The sequence below is a fragment of the Prionailurus viverrinus genome, chromosome X (assembly GCF_022837055.1).
Source record: "Prionailurus viverrinus isolate Anna chromosome X, UM_Priviv_1.0, whole genome shotgun sequence".
NCBI lineage: Eukaryota > Metazoa > Chordata > Mammalia > Carnivora > Felidae > Prionailurus > Prionailurus viverrinus.
The window spans coordinates 103,316,773-103,332,853 of record NC_062579.1 but is presented as its reverse complement, the minus strand read 5'-3'; the positions used below and the strand labels follow the sequence as shown (position 1 = coordinate 103,332,853).

Sequence of the window (16,081 nt, the reverse complement as noted above, 5' to 3'; positions counted from 1 at the left end):
AGGAATCCGTTCTAGGGTGTATGCCCCAAAGGTGGCAGGCCCGGGTGTTAGGGGGCTTGATAACCGGTGAGGAGAAGAGCTGGTTTTGGGGGTCGGAGAGACTCAGCCTTGCCACAGGGGGACCCTGCCCCTTCTCCATATGCCTGTGCTAAGGTGCAGGAGTTTTCCTCTCGTGTTAGAGCAATGAACCCCTGTTCAGCTGTGGCTCCTGTCCATGGAGCTTAGTCTCCGTGGAATGGACTCTAATTAAGAGGCCTTCAATGCAGATCTGTATTAGAGTAAGCTGTAACTCACTGAGACCTTGAACAAGAGTCGTGTGGAAGTGGATTTTAAGGGACGTAATGAAGTACAAGCATTGAAAATGCAAATGTTTCTTTCCTCTGCCGTTTCGTTGATGCCTGACTAGAGTTTTAAAGAATGGTTCGGGTGGCTTGAAATCTGATGTGAGAGTATCATTTGCTTTATGTGAAGCAGCTGACTTTGCTATCACTTAGTGCAAATGCTTTCTAGATAGCCATTTGGAAAAAATATCTTTGGGAGGACTCATGATTAATGAGTATGTTGTTCTTGGGGTATGCTTTTCCTAGAAAGCAGGTTTACTGAAAACCTAGTCTCACACGGTATTTTGGAGAGGAATTTTAGGTGTATCCTGCGAGACAGAGTAAAAAGAAGTTACGGAGGGGCGCCTGGGTGGCTCGGTCGGTTAAGCGGCCGACTTCGGCTCAGGTCATGATCTCGCGGTCCGTGGGTTCCAGCCCCGCGTCGGGCTCTGTGCTGACGGCTCAGAGCCTGGAGCCTGTTTCAGATTCTGTGTCTCCCTCTTCCTCTGCCCCTCCACTGTTCATGCTCTCTCTCTCTCTCTCTCTGTCTCAAAAATAAATAAATGTTAAAAAAAAATTAAAAAAAAATGTGTAAAAAAGAAGTTAAGGAGTTTTGGGTTCCTAGGTACCGCAGCTGAAAGCAATTAGGAAAACAGCAAAGATAATTTTTAAAATGTTCACGACCCCCTCGACCCATGAAATGTATCTGAAGTGAAAGGCATTGATGTTTGTCTTAGAGCAAGTGTCTGTGAGCTTCCCCACCCACCAACTGCATTTTCTTCCACGCCTGTGATAAACTCGGGACTTCACCGCTCACCCTTTCTGATCTTGCTGTGAAACCTAAGTGGCTTTGGCAGGTTATCTGAAAACGAGGTCCCTGGGGGTTTCTTCAGAGATTATTTAGAAATAATAAGGAAAGTCACGCCCTGTTTTCCTGAGGATAGTTTCCTTCATTCACTTGTTCTCTAGTTTTAAGCGACTGCCCGCCGGAGGCTGCTCACAGGGGCAACCCTTAAGACTTGGTGCACGCGGGGCGCCTGGGTGGCTCAGTCGGTTAAGCGTCCGATTTCGGCTCAGGTCACCATCTCGCGGTCTGTGAGTTCAAGCCCCGCGTCAGGCTCTGTGCTGACCGCTCAGAGCCTGGAGCCTGTTTCAGATTCTGCGTCTCCCTCTCTCTCTGCCCCTCCCCCGTTCATGCTCTGTCTCTCTCTCTCTCAAAAATAAATAAACGTTAAAAAAAATTTTTTTTTAAAAAAGACTTGGTGCATGCTAGGTGTGTGCAGAGAAAAAGCAAGGTGCTGGCGGCCAGCGTCTCCCCACCCTGAGAATCCCTGTGGCCCTCCAAGCCTGGCCCGATGAGCTGTCTCAGAGATGACCCCACCAGGGTCTTCCTCTACCAGGGCTTGCGATGCGTGGTTTGAGTTCACAGGTGCCAGAAGTAACTGTTGGGCACCAGAGACAAAAGTGTCCCAGCCAATAGATGGTATTCCTCTCTAGGCTATTTTGTTGCTTGTAGCTGAATATATAACGTAGGCATTTGGAATCCCGTATCTCCAGGCATTCGGTTAAATTATGAGCCCAATGAAGATTAGAAATTGGGATTTGAGAGAAACTCTGAAATGATGCTGCCCAGGCACACGCCCGGGAAGCCTGCCCCTCGCCGACCCCCCAAAAGGTCTCCACCGCAGTCCTGTGAGCCTTTATCTGCACCGATTGCTTAGGTACCCTTCATTGGATCCTCCGAATTGTTGAAGGGTTTTGGGTTATACCCACCAGCAGTAGTATTCCTGCTGGGTCCTAGACCTTGGACAAAGTGGTTGTAAATGTGCAAAATAGAGGCAGGTGCCCTGGCTGCTCTAACGTGGCGGTGACACGGGTCGGAGTGTGCGTTTCACGCCGCTCGCTCATTTTGGCTGATATGCCTTCCTTTAGTAAACCTTTGGTGCAGTGAAAAGCGGGTTCTGAGGTTGCCGGGCATAAACTTTGGTTCATAATTCGCTTATCATTTAAAGAGCAATAAAAACCCTGTTGATTTCTCTCTGGAGTGGATTTGAAAGCTGTTGCAAGCTCATGGGAATGAAGCCTGGAGCTTTAAAGCAGCAACCCTAACTCTTCCCGCTACACTCACAGGAAGGTATTCTTAGAAAAACCTAATACAACTGATTTTCAACATGTCTGTGTTTCTGATTGGCCTTCTCTGGCCTACCTTGCAGGATTAGTGGACCTAAAAATAATTGGCAGTCTTAAGCCCTCCAGAGCAGTGTTTCGGCACGGGTGTGCAAAATACTAACTAGCTGCATTTCTCCTACTGATGGGTAGGTGATCTCAAATCCCACATCTGCATAATGACTATAATTGATGTGCTTTATTATTAAGGCTTAGGTCAAGTGACTTAAGGCTTTCCATGTGCACTGCATATCCTATGCCACGGTTCCATTCCTTTTCGCAAAGGGAGGTTGGATTAATGTGTATGTTCCCTCTCCCTCCTGGGATTCTTAAAAACCTTTAGAGATTTTCTTTCTTTGTTCCCAAGAAGCAGAACGTGGCATATTCCTCCTGGGGTTCTCAGGTAGCGTGGAGGCCCCGGGGTTATCCAGCAACCTGCTTTTTAGCTCACTTTGTGGCTACGTGAATTTAGCTCTAGAAAGTAGATGGAAACTGTTTTGGTAACTCTTAAGACCAATGGCAAGGAATTGTTTTTACTTTGGGGACAAATCAAAATTAGAAAAAGAGTAAAGTAGCAATTGAGGGATTAGGAAAATTACTTACAGCAAATAACAGCTTAATGTAGCTCCCATTAGTAAAGTTATACCAAGTATTTATATATTTTTTAAAAACCAGGGGCGCCTGGGTGGCGCAGTCGGTTAGGCGTCCGACTTCAGCCAGGTCACGATCTCGTGGTCCGTGAGTTCGAGCCCCGCGTCGGGCTCTGGGCTGATGGCTCGGAGCCTGGAGCCTGTTTCGGATTCTGTGTCTCCCTCTCTCTCTCTGACCCTCCCCCGCTCATGCTCTGTCTCTCTCTGTCCCAAAAATAAATAAAAAACGTTGAAAAAAAAAACAAACCTGATGAAAGCCCCTCCATACGTATACACACCCTTTGAGAACTGAAGCTTGCTTTTAAAAGAAGCAACACACTTGTTTATCCCAGAAGAGTTTCAGATTCACACAAGTTGGGAGGATAGTGATAGCACAGGAAATTCACATCTTACATTAGGGTGGTAAATTGTCACAATTGATAAGCCAATGTTGATGTATTATCTGTAGTCCCTATCTGATTTCTGATTTCCTTAGTTTTTTTTAACTAACCCTTTTATTGAGATATAGTTCATATCCTAAATGATTCGCCCATTTAAAGTGTACAACGGCTTTTCATACCCTCACAAAATTGTGGATTCATCACCAAAATCAATTTTAGAACACTTTCATCATCCCAGAAAGAAATCCCCTGCCTTTTAGCTGTAACCTCCCCTTACTTCCCCATTCCTCTAGACAACCAAGAATCCACTTTCTGCCTCTGTAAATTGGCCTATGCTGGACATTTCACATAAATGGGATCCTACGGTATGTGGACGTTGGTGACTGGCTCTTTCATTTAGCTTTTATTTTATTTTATTTTATTTCATTTCATTTCATTTCATTTCATTTCATTTCATTTCATTTCATTTCATTTTTTTTTTATTTTCTTTAGATTCAGCCATGCAGTAACACATACCTTTCCTTCTTACGGCTGAATGATCCATCATATGGATATACCACATTTTGTTTATCCACCTGTCAATGGATATTTGGCTACTATGAATAATACTGCTATAAGCCTGGGGCGCCTGGGTGGCTCAGTCAGTTGGGCGACCGACTTCGGCTCAGGTCATGATCTCACGGTTCGTGAGTTCGAGCCCCACATCGGGCTCTGTGCTGACAGCTCAGAGCCTGGAGCCTGCTTCGGAGTCTGTGTCTGCTCTCTCTGCTCCGCCCCCACTTGTGCTCTGTCTCTGTCTCTCAAAAATAATAATAATAAATAATTATTTAATAATAATATTATTTAATAATAATAAATAATACTAAATAAATGTTAAAAAAATAATAAAATAGGGGCGCCTGGTTGGCTCAGTGGGTTGAGCGTCCGACTTCGGCTCAGGTCAGGATCTCACAATTTGTGAGTTCGAGGCCGACGTCGGGCTCTGTGCTGACAGCTCAGAGCCTGGAGCCTGTTTCAGATTCTGTGTCTCCCTCTCTCTGCCCCTTCCCGGCTCATGCTCTTTTTCTCTCAAAAATGAATAAATGTTAAAAATTAATAAATAAAAATAAAATAAAACAAAATAAAATCACTACTGCTCTAAACCTTTACCTGCAAGTTTTTGTGTGATTTCCTTAGTTCTCCCCCAGTATCGTTTTCTTTTCTTCCGGGATCCCATCCGGGATACATTTTATTTCATCATCAGGCCTCCTTTAGCTCCCAGGACTTTGCTTTTGATGGCCCTTAGGAGGTCTGTGCTTCGTTGTCATCACTAAACCGTCACTTATGCATGCCATTCAATACCTCCTTTCTGGCCATCTTTACTCCCCTAAAATCCAGGCTGGAATAAGAAATTTTCCTGATCTAGCCGGAGGAGACAGGGTGCTTGCCCTCCTGGCCCCTGTCCCTCAGCTAGTACAAGTGGTCAGAAAAGTCTCTTCATGGAGAACTTCGGTGGCTTATCAAGACATAATTGATGTTCTTCCTTTCTGTTTCATTGTTGCACTTAAAAAAAAAAAGTTTAGTTTTGAAAGAGAACGCAAGCAGGGGAGGGGCAGAAAGAGAGGGGGATGGAGGCTCTGAAGTGGGCTCCACGCTGACAGCAGAGAGCCCAGTGTGGGGCTCAAACTCAAGAACTGCGAGATCATGACCTGAGCAGAAGTCAGATGCTCAACCGACTGAGCCACCCAGGTCCCCCGATCATGGCACTTTTTACATTGACATAATGCTTCCTTGTTTACAAAGGGCTTTTTAAGGCTCAAGAGCCTTCCCAAGAGCCTACAGTGGATCATGTCAGCTGAGACTCAAACCCAGTTCCTGAAATCCCCACATCAGTCTTCTTATCCCTAGACTGCCATTAGCCTCGCAGAATGAAAGGTGCAAATAGTGTTAAATATTTGGAACCTTTTACATTCACTTCCTAAAAACCCCTTGTAAAGCGCTAAGTTTTCATCAAAACCCAAGCGAGGCACTCGGTTTCTGCAGGAAAGACCAATGTAAGATTATCTAGTCTCTTACATTTGCAGTTTGCAAAGGGCCTTCCAGTCTGTTCTTCTCAAGGCGGCCAGCCCTTCCCCTTAGGGTGCAATTTGTGTGTCTATTATTTACCGAGAGCATTTGGTTGTTTTATTGGTAAAATCCGTTGGGGTGCAGAGGATGTCTGCCCTACAAATCATGCTGGTGTAGGCAAGCCTGGGTTCTCTGCCACTGTGTCCCTTAAAGGTTTCTGGCTGCTGTTCCCTCCTTTTCGAACTCTGGGGGACTAATTACGAGAGACTTACTTTATCTCCTGCAGGTGCAGAAAGCTAACACCTTAGTGGTGACTACAGGTATTCTTTTATCACCGTTCCGCCCGGATATGTGAGCACTGGAGAGACGTTTTCTTGGCATCTAGTTGGACTTCAAAAGGTATTTTCCGAGAAAGACCTAGAAAGTGGTTGTAAGATATAGCTAAAAATAGTCAAGCTGATAGTAAATAAGCAGAGAGCTGGCCTGAGAACTAACCGCCACGTGTAACATTTTCTACGGGAAGGTGGGTAGGAGCAGCCGAAATGCACTGACGTGAGCTGCACCCCGTTTGTACATCAGAGCCAGCCTTTGGCGAGGGGAAGGTCGATGAGGGAAAACGAGAAAGCACACTTCCACAGATTGTTCGCCACAGAGTCCCGTTAAAGCACGGGCTAGATGCCTCATGTGCAGTGCCTACTTCTTTAACCATTGATTTGAAGCGCTTCCAAAAAGGAGCCAATACATGCTCGGCAGGACTGAGCAGTAATTTATTGTGATTGTCTTTGTTCAGCTTCGAAAACTAAGCCATTGATATCAAGACTAAAGAGAAATTACATAGAGCTGGTGTGATTGAAAAACGTTTGGCTCTTTTGAGTGATTTTTTTTTTGTTTTGTTTTGTTTTTAATGACATAGAGTTAAGCTTTAGAAAGCACGCTTCGTTGAATCTCATCCGAGCCTCCAAGGACAGGGCTAGGGGACCTGTTTTCTTTAGAAGGCCACTGACCCACAAAGAAAAAAACTAATCAAGGGCCGTGTACAAAAAGCAACTTAATTTAGGTGCTTCCTTAGAAAAGCATAAAGCATTCAACTTACCTGCTTTTTAAATGAAGAACAGGGAACTCGAAACAAGTACAACAAATATAACAAAAACCCTCTTCAGGTTCATATTCTGTGCAGTCAGAAGATACGGGGTAGAGCAACAAAGAACAGTACGGGGAGAGTAAAGGAGCGAAAGCAGCCAGGGGAGTTTTAAGGGACCAGAAGAGATACGTGGAGAAAACCCTACCTGCAGCCAAGGGTCATGGACGGAGGAAGCTGAGTTAGGGAAAGAGAGGAAACTACAATTAACTGGTTCACAGCTATTCATAGCTCATCTGTAGTTCTACTGCTTGAGCCTTTCACGTAATAATTCTTTTTTTAATGTATTCTTTTTTTAAGATGTTTATCCCTTTTTTAGAGAAAGAGAGAGAGAGAGAGAGAGAGAGCGAAAGAGCATGAGCTGGGGAGGGGCAGAGAGGAGGGAGACAGAGGATCCAAAGCAGTCTCTGCACTGACAGGACTCGAACTCACAAACTGCAAGATCATGACCTGAGCCGAAATCAGATGTTGAACTGACTGGGCCACTCAGGAGCCCCTCAAGTAAAAATTCTTATGGAATTGTGTGTATCAGAAATACCCAGGGCCCTTTGAAAAAAAGGCACGTGCTCAGCACTCCCCCCTCCCTGCAGTGGCTGTCTGCCTGCCCCATACTGGATCCTGTTGTCCCTGTGCTCGGCTCTCTCAGCCCAAGGAGAGCGTTGCTCCGTCTTTCTTAAATGAGAAAGGGATCACCAGGTTTAGAAAGGAGATCTCCAGAAAGAAAAGGCATTTCTCATCCAGACACAGCATTTTAGGAATGTCTCAGACAAACAACGTCTCTGAAATAATACGTGTGCTCTGGTTTTTAATAGGAACCATTTTGGGCACTTAAAGTAGAAATATGCACGTTTTTTTTTAAAGTATTTATTTAAGCAATCTCCCCGCCCAACATGGGGCCCAGACTGAGGACCCAGAGTTCAAGAGTCGCATGCTCTTCCGACTAAGCTGACCAGGCGCCCCCAGAAGTATGCAGGTTTTAAAAATCAAATGCATCGGTCAAGTTCTGACCAGAATGTGGAGCTCTGATTCCGTTTTCAAATGCACCCAGACTGCCCCCACCTTTTCCTCCTCGTACTTCTCATCAGCAGGAACTGGTCATGGCACTGAGCTTGGGATTTAATTCACCAGGTATGGGTTGGACCGCGTGTGTCTCAGGCAGGGCTTCGGGCGAGAACGTCACGTTACGTTTTCAAGCAATGCTGTTTAGAAATGCCGACAGAATAAGTGGCCTGTTGGAGGGGCTGCTTTGCAACAGAGGGCAAGACCACTTTGCCAGCAGGAGCATTAGCCAAGTATCCATCCTGTTGTCATCCTTGACCCAAGGCAAGCCTTTTACTGTTAGACCAAGTCTTCCTGGAAAGACCTCTCTAAAATGAAAGTGGACTCCTTATTAGGTATTGCCAGAACAAATATGTATTGCAGTGTTCTGTTGTAGACAGGTCTCCGTAAAGTCCTGCTGAGGGCCCCTGGTGGCTGTGAAGTGGGCAGAGTACATGGGCCACTCTGGGCCTTTTAGATGTGCCAGTGTATACATGTACCTGTGGAAACGGTGCTGCGTGCATTCAGCAGGTTGTCGGTAACTTTCATTGCTGTTACCCATTTTTGAAAGGTGTCTCCTCAATGCAAAATTCCTGTGGGTCAGTTTAAACCCCTCAATGTCTAGCACCTTCCTAAATGTAGAAAATTATTCTTTCCTGCTGTCTCTTTGAGTTTTCTGGCTTTGGGTGTGTGTGTGTGTGTGTGTGTGTGTGTGTGTGTGTGTGTGTGTGTGTGTGTTTGCTTGCCTGCCTGCTTGCATTGGGGCTGGGAAAAAGGAGTAGTTTTCCTTGGACTTAGCAGCTTATTTTGATGGCCTCCAATAAGTGGCCCCTTTGTTTATTATATATGTGAACCCTGTTAAGATTCGGTGAACATAGATTGTTTTCCAAACTCATGAATTGTTTGGCCTCGGAAATGCAGTGCATACCCCAATGGACTCTTTGCATGCATTTGAAAACCAGCGTGTGATGAATTTTAGCCTGTGACAGTCTTAAAGAGTAGCTGCTCCCTTATTATAATTCATTTATATAGCCCTGCGTGTCTTAAGTTCTCATTCTGAGCATTCCAATTAATTTTCTATGTGGGGTGTAAGTGTGATGGATTATTTAATGCGACCACAGCAAGTACTGTACTAGTTGGGGGTCTTCATATTATTTCACACGTTGGGACTATATTGGGGGGAAATCCTCAACCCTGAAACCTGGAGACCACTGGGTATCTCTCTGTTAATTATGTGTCTCAGCACCAAAGGCCTGCTGTGAACTTGTTAAGCCAGCAAAGAGGGAGTTTTGTTTTTGGTTGTAACAAAGGTGTTTGCAGAAAACTGAGCCTTAGCAACCTTCTTCTTCGACTAATGAGATCTAAGCTTCTAAACTCTTATACACAACCCCCCCACCCCCGCAACACACACATTTTTTGTTAGATTTATCTGTTGACCAAGGGTTTCAAAAATGCCAAAAGGAACTTTTAGCAGTTTCTGGATGAGGAAGCTGTTTGAAGATTGTTTCCCTTCCGCCTTCTCTATTAAATAGTCTTTTAATACCGCACACCCCTTTTTGTGTGGCAGTAACATTCTCCCTGCTTGTTAATTGCCAGGAAGGAAGAATGGTCAGGAATATATATGATCATGTAATTGTTTGCATACGTGCAGTTGACAGTCCTAGTTTAGTCAAATCAAGTTCCTTAACTCCATTTTATCTGAAATCCCCCACCTCCCTGAGGCCACATTGGCATCTGTCTTAGGTGAAGACTTAACTTCTAAGCACACGCAGCCAAGAAGCAGCAATGGCCAGCGCACGGTCCGGTTCATTTCCCGTTACTTGTTTGATCTGCTCATCATTCTACGGCCCTTTATTTATTGTACACACTTACCATTGACAAGTGCATATGTCTTCAATATACTCAGTTCCTGAGTTCCTGAGTTCCTGAGATATTGATTTTTTTTTCCAGACCCCTCATCTTACATGGAACATGGACAGCAATAGCAGAAGGAACAGTGGCACTGAATCCTTGTAAACCTCTGTAAAAATTCGATCACACCGATTTGTGGAGCAACTCAAGGGGTGGTACCTGTTTGGGTTTAGTTTTCAATGACACCGCATCTCTTGGTCATTAGGAGGAAGAGCTATGGTCTCTGCAAAGCACATTTTTGTTCTGTGGCTGAAGGAACAAGGTGTGGGTGAACTTTGGGGTCTATTTAAAAAAAAAAAGCCCTCCAGGGGTACCTGGGTGGCTCATTCAGTTAAGCGTCCAACTCTTGATTTTTGACTCAGGTCATGATCTCAGAGTTACAAACGGTCCCTACATCGGGCTCCACACTGATGATGCAGAGCCTGCTTGGGATTCTCTCTCTCCCCATCTCTCTCTGCTCCTCACCTGCACCTGTGCTCTCTCCCTCTCTCATAAAATAAATAAACATAAAAAAAAAAAAGCCCTCCACACCATCCAGTCTGAACCACAAGCAGAACCTAGTTGGTATAGGGGAGGGAGATCCTCTGTGTGTCTGAGCTGCTGTGGAGTGATGGCGTCTTTGACATTTCTCTTGACTCTCAGGGCTATATCACTACATAAAGATTATATTTATCAGATGCCATTAGTCTATATTGGGATGAGTGGCTACACATCCCAGTATCATAAGGTCACACAGTGTCTAACAACTGCATAGAGGGTGCCGGACAAGAAAACCTGAAGTTTGAAGATCACCTGCCATTACCCTTTGTGACTTATCATAGCCTGAAATTGTCCACTGTGAACTCGCGTTATTTCCTCTTGGTCGACAACCCCTTGAAATCCACTTATCCCTTTGCTTCTCCTCAGTATAACTACCGCTGGTGTATTTGCTCAGTTTTCGGCTGTCATGTATTTTAGAAATCATTCTTCCTTAAGGTACCCCCTCTTGGAATGTAAACTCAGAAAAGCTAGAAAAACTTATGCCTCATAGAATCTTGAATAGTTTATATATATATATAAAAAAAGACTTTGGTTGATATTGAACGATAATGTTTATTGGCAGCACCAATTTTCCTGTAGTGTAGCAATGTTCCTGAATCAAAAGTTTTTGTCTTTTGTAGGTGGCTTTATTATTTTCACCTTCCCATAACAGAACGGATGTTTTTAGTTTTTTTTTTTTCTTTAAGTAAACTCTACCCCCAACGTGGGGCTTGAACTCAACCCTGAGATCAAGAGTCGCATGCTCTACCCATTGAGCCAGCCAGCCACCGCCCCCCCTCTATGTTTTCAGTTTAGTAAAACTTTTCAGATACACATGATGCCTAGGCCTTTGCAGGAACCTCACGGGTGGAAATGAAGCAGAGAGTGTGCGCACTTGAGCCAAACTCTTCCCTCTTGGCCTTGATGAATGATAATGGAGCTTGATTGTCTTACGTTTTATCTTCCAGGTGATCATTTGAAGATCTGTCCTCAGGGTTATACCTGCTGCTCTCAGGAGATGGAGGAGAAATACAGCCTGCAAAGTAAAGATGATTTCAAAAGTGTGGTCAGCGAACAGTGCAATCGTTTGCAAGCCATCTTTGCTTCCCGTTACAAGAAGTTTGATGGTAGGTTTTGGAAGTCTGGTCCAAGTAAGCATTGACGTGCTTTGCTCTTGGATTGGTCTTTACCTTTTGTTCGAGTCACATTTTAGAGGTGACGGTTCAGTTTGTCCAATTGCTTTTTCAGAGCTCCCCTGCCTTCTCCGAAGACACTCTCCTTGTTGGATCCTAGGGGCGAGTTAGTCCTCCAGTGTCATTGCTAGCGCCCTTCTGGATGCTCTAGAATCTGTATGGGAGGCATTATGGAAATATGGTCACAAGGAGACAAAAAAAGAGATTAGCGTAGTTTAATTGAAAGGCTTTCATTTATTTTCTTGGGTGAACGCAAAATAGTGTTGTTGACGCAAGTTACTTAAAAAAAAAACAAAACAAAACAAAAAAACCTCCCTAATAAAAAGCAGGCGTCTGAAAACTTACCATAACCAGAGAGATTCTGCAGATGCTGGATTTCCAATTAGATTTCAAACTGGATTCCTCAGAGACCACTAGAGTTCCTAGAAGCCCTGTGGTACACAGATAGGATTAAAACTTAGCTCTTGGGTTTCCATGCAGCGATGACCCAGAAGTAGCTACTATATTTATAATTGCTGTTAAGCTGGGCCTCGTCTCTCAGCTGGCACTTTGGTGTGGTCTGTCCACGTAAAGCCATGACCAAACCCATTTCGGTCCCCTGTGCCAAACATAAGCTCGTAGGCGCACTTTCTTTTAATAGTGAACAACTAGCCAATAGGGTCCAAATGAGAGACGCTTCAATCATATCGGAGGCAACGCTACCGGTAACAGACTTTAAAACCCAGGGAGTGTGGGATCCCAAACCCCTCAGGATTCTTTTCTCTGGTGCTCTGTACTCAGTCTGAAGATTATTATGAAGTAGGTTTAAGTTTCATAGGAATGGTTTTCTTTGTGCCTGTTTTAAAGGCCATTCTAATTACATAGTACCTTTGAAGCATGCTTTTCTTGACATTATGTGTGGTGAAGAAGTACAAGGCAAATTTTCGAGATGTGAAATGTCTTTGAGTATTTCTGCAAAGGGCTTGTTACCATGGTGAGAAGTTGGATGAAATTAGATTTATATAGCTGATAAGGCAGTCCCCAGCTAAAGAACAGGTTGTATTTCAAATGTTGGCTTCGAGATTTGTTATTTGAAACTTATAACCGATTTAATAAGTGTTGGGTTCTCAGGCTAGACCATGAGAGCATATTTAATTTGTAATGTAGTTGAACTGAAGTTTTCCCTACATAGCATACCATTTTTCGTGCCCATTTTATCAACATTTGCTGTGCAAAATTGGGTTCAGTCTTAATTTTATGTCCTCCCTTTTCCTGGATGGATAGAAATGTTTTTTTTTTTTAATTTTTTTTTTACATTTGTTTATTTTTTGAGAGACAGAGCACAAGTTAGGGAGGGGCAGAGAGAGAAGGAGACACAGGATCCAAAGCAGGCTCCAGGCTCCGAGCTGTCAGCACAGAGCCCGACACGGGTCTCGAACTCACAAACCGTGAGATCATGACCGGAGCCAAAGTCGGACGCTTAACTGACTGAGCCACCCAGGTGCCCCTGGATACAAATGTTTTTATATCTCTTTCCTGTTTATTAGTCAATACCCCACTCACCGCACATGTTGTAACTATAGAGAGTACTTAACAACATGCTAATACCACGCAGAGATGGGTGTTGATATCAAAAGACATCATTAGACCACCTCTGTCTATATTGGTGGTCTTATTATTATTATTATTACTATACAAATTGCTTATATTAATTATAATTATATTTATTTTTATATAAATTATTATTATAATTATTAGAAAGACTGGTATTTGCTTGACTATGGCATTTCTCATTCAACACTAACCCAAGCATTTTCTTTAACGTTGAGGACAATACCTAGAAAGATAATCAGATAGCCATCTTTGAAAACTTGAGCTGCTGATAACAAAAAAAATGACCCCTTGGGGTTTTATCATGTCATTTAGAAGGAAAAAGTCGTGCTCTTTACAAACAACTAACCTGTTGGCAGCATGATGGAGTTGGAGATAAAGCAGTTTTCAAGTTCCGCCACCCCCAAGTTGCCCCATTTCCTGTTAGACCTGTCTCTTCCTGGTATGAGGCCACAGACGTTAGTGACCTCTCTCGCCTCCAGGCCTGCTGGTTTAGCTATTCTTTCCCCTTCTCGTTCCCCATGGTTTTGCGGCATTACTCATATGATTCCAACGTGTAGTTTTTAAGAAGCCACACAGAGAAACACAACCAGTAAGTGTTAACAGAAGTTTTTTCAAAAATTATAGAGAAAACAGGGGCGCCTGGGTGGCTCAGTCGGTTAAGCATCCGACTTCGGCTCAGGTCATGATCTCACAGTCTGTGAGTTCGAGAGCCCCGTGTCGGGCTCTGTGCCGACAGCTCAGAGACTGGAGCCTGCTTCAGAGTCTGTGTCTCCCTCTCTCTCTGCCCCTCTGCTGCTCATGCTCTGTCTCTCTCTGTCTCAAAAATAAATAAAAACATTAAAAAAAATTACAGAGAAAAGTTTCTCTTGCCCTTCCCTACCAGGTTTCACATTCAATAAATGTTTTAATAATACTGTATCAGTTTCAAAACTGGTCATGAAAATGATTATGAAACTCTAGTTCGTTTCTTCTAACTTCAACTATGGCATAGACAATAAAGGTAGTGAGAACAGATTAAATTTCTTTTGAGGGAATAGTAGTTGAAATGTGTTTGGTCTGGTGATCAGAACAGGTCTGGGATATGTTGCCTATTTCCTCCGGTTTGGGTTTTCTGAGATAATGAAATGCTTTTGTATGGTAGAACGTGACTGCTATCCAACAAACCATAAGCCTCACGTGGGTGTGCTGTGTTTGTTGACTGATTTTTAAGGATGGCCGTTAGGAACTGCTAACACTCCTCAGGCCTAAAGATGATGGTGAGTAAAATCGTATAGAGGTTGTCTTGATGCTCAGAAATCCAAGGGCAGGGTGCTTTGCTCAAAGAATTGTCCAAGCCGTTGTAAAGGACAAGCCCGAGGTTCTTGGGGTGAATGGAAGAGAGAAGGTTGGACCGAGCAGCAGGATGGCAGCTGGAGAACCATGATGGGGCTGCAGGGTGGTATAAAGAAGGCTGAGGGTGAGTCCTGAGGAAATAGGAAAGGGACACATGGGAACGTACAAGGTCAAGCAACTTCAAAGGAGCATCTTTTGCTATTTCCAAGCTTATGGTATAAATTTAGGGGCGCCTGGGTGGCTCAGTCGGTTAAGTGTCCGACTTCGGCTCAGGCCATGGTCTCGTGGTTCAGGAGTTCGAGCCCCGCATCGGGCCCTGTGCCGACCGCTCAGAGCCTGGAGCCTGCTTCAGATTCTGTGCCTCCCTCTCTCTCTCTCTCTCTCTGTCCCTGCCCCGCTCTCTCTCTCTCTCTCTCTCTCTCTCTCTCTCTGTCTCTGAAAAATAAACAAACATAAAAAAAATTAAAGTGGTGACCCCGAGCACAGGCAACTTAAAACCTTTAGTCTTGTTTATGAGATACCCACTTCTTTCTAAGACAGGAACAATTGCTTGTTATAAACTTTTCAACAAAAACAAGATTTGTAGGCTTTTTAGGGGATTAGCCTTCGTTAACCAGAGACCATCCCATTACCCCAAGTTTCCATCATTCCACCTTGAGAAGCTCTGGAGTTCAGGTGCCAAATGTGTTTCGAAGCCAGTTCCCTCATCCCTAAAGGCTTTTTTTTTTTGTTCTACACGTTTAGTTTTCTGTTGTTTGCCCATCTGAAGAGATTATACAGTCTGTAAATTCATTTTTTAGAGTTTAGAGAATTTAGTGTGTGTGTGTGTGTGTGTGTGTGTGTGTGTGTGTGTGTGTGAGAGAGAGAGAGAGAGAGAGAGAGAGAGAGAGAGAGAGAGAGAAAATCTGAAGCAGGCACCACGCTGTCAGTGCACAGCCCAACATGGGGCTCGATCCCAAGGACCGTGACATGACCTGAGCCAAAATCAAGAGTCGGTCGCTTAACAGACGGAGCCACCCAGGCGCCCCTGTAAATACTGTTTTAAGTTGTCAACTGTGTGCAGGTGTGTGTTCTCAGGCTCGAGTGAAGTACGGAGGTACACGTTCAGGCAGCGCATCTCCCCCACAGAATTCTCGGGTTTCTCACATTTTAAACCTGCACATCTGAGTCTAAGGTCTCACCTCTTTATTTTTCCACACTGTAATCTTCTCTGTCCACTCTTTAACTTACGATGTTCGGTGCCAGAAATCCATCCTAGGCTAGACACCTAGAGCCGGGAAGCGATAGTGACAGAGCTGGCTGCTCCCCCTCTTGGCGAGTTCTGGGATTTTTTTTTTTTTTTTAAGGAGAACTGCTAATTAACATAGCTGAATCGGTTGTCTCATGAATATGCTAATCACATGCGCAGTTCAGGGGGCTTTGAAAGAATTGCCAGGCAGAGGAATAGAAATAATAGAAGTGGGGCGTAATCCGTGTTTTGGGACCACAACATAAAGGCCCACCCCAAAATGTCGTGTTTTGTGAGAGACTAGTTGTTTTTAAAAGAAGCATGGTTCAAACAACCCAAATAGATTAAGAAGATTAGAGCTGCCGTGTTCAGCATATCTCTGAATCACGTAGTAAAACTGATGTTAACAAGTATGCGAGTATATTTTTGCCTGACTTCCCGAATCAAACGGTTTGGTTTGCATGTTGAAGAAATCTTAAGGAGATAGGTTGTCTGATGCTAGCCCATCGCGAAAACTCTGTTGATTCATCATTTTAGGGAGCAAATGGAGTAACTTTGGGAGACAGC

General features: G+C 44.1%; 1 protein-coding gene across 1 annotated transcript in view; it reads left to right on the top strand.

Moving 5' to 3' along the window:
- The window catches only part of GPC4 (glypican 4), a 110,526-nt gene that overhangs the window by 62,145 nt on the left and 32,300 nt on the right, over window positions 1-16,081 (top strand). The window contains exon 2 of the mRNA XM_047844789.1: window positions 11,137-11,295. Within this exon, the coding sequence (XP_047700745.1) occupies window positions 11,137-11,295 (159 nt within the window). The remainder of the gene's footprint in view (window positions 1-11,136; window positions 11,296-16,081) is intronic.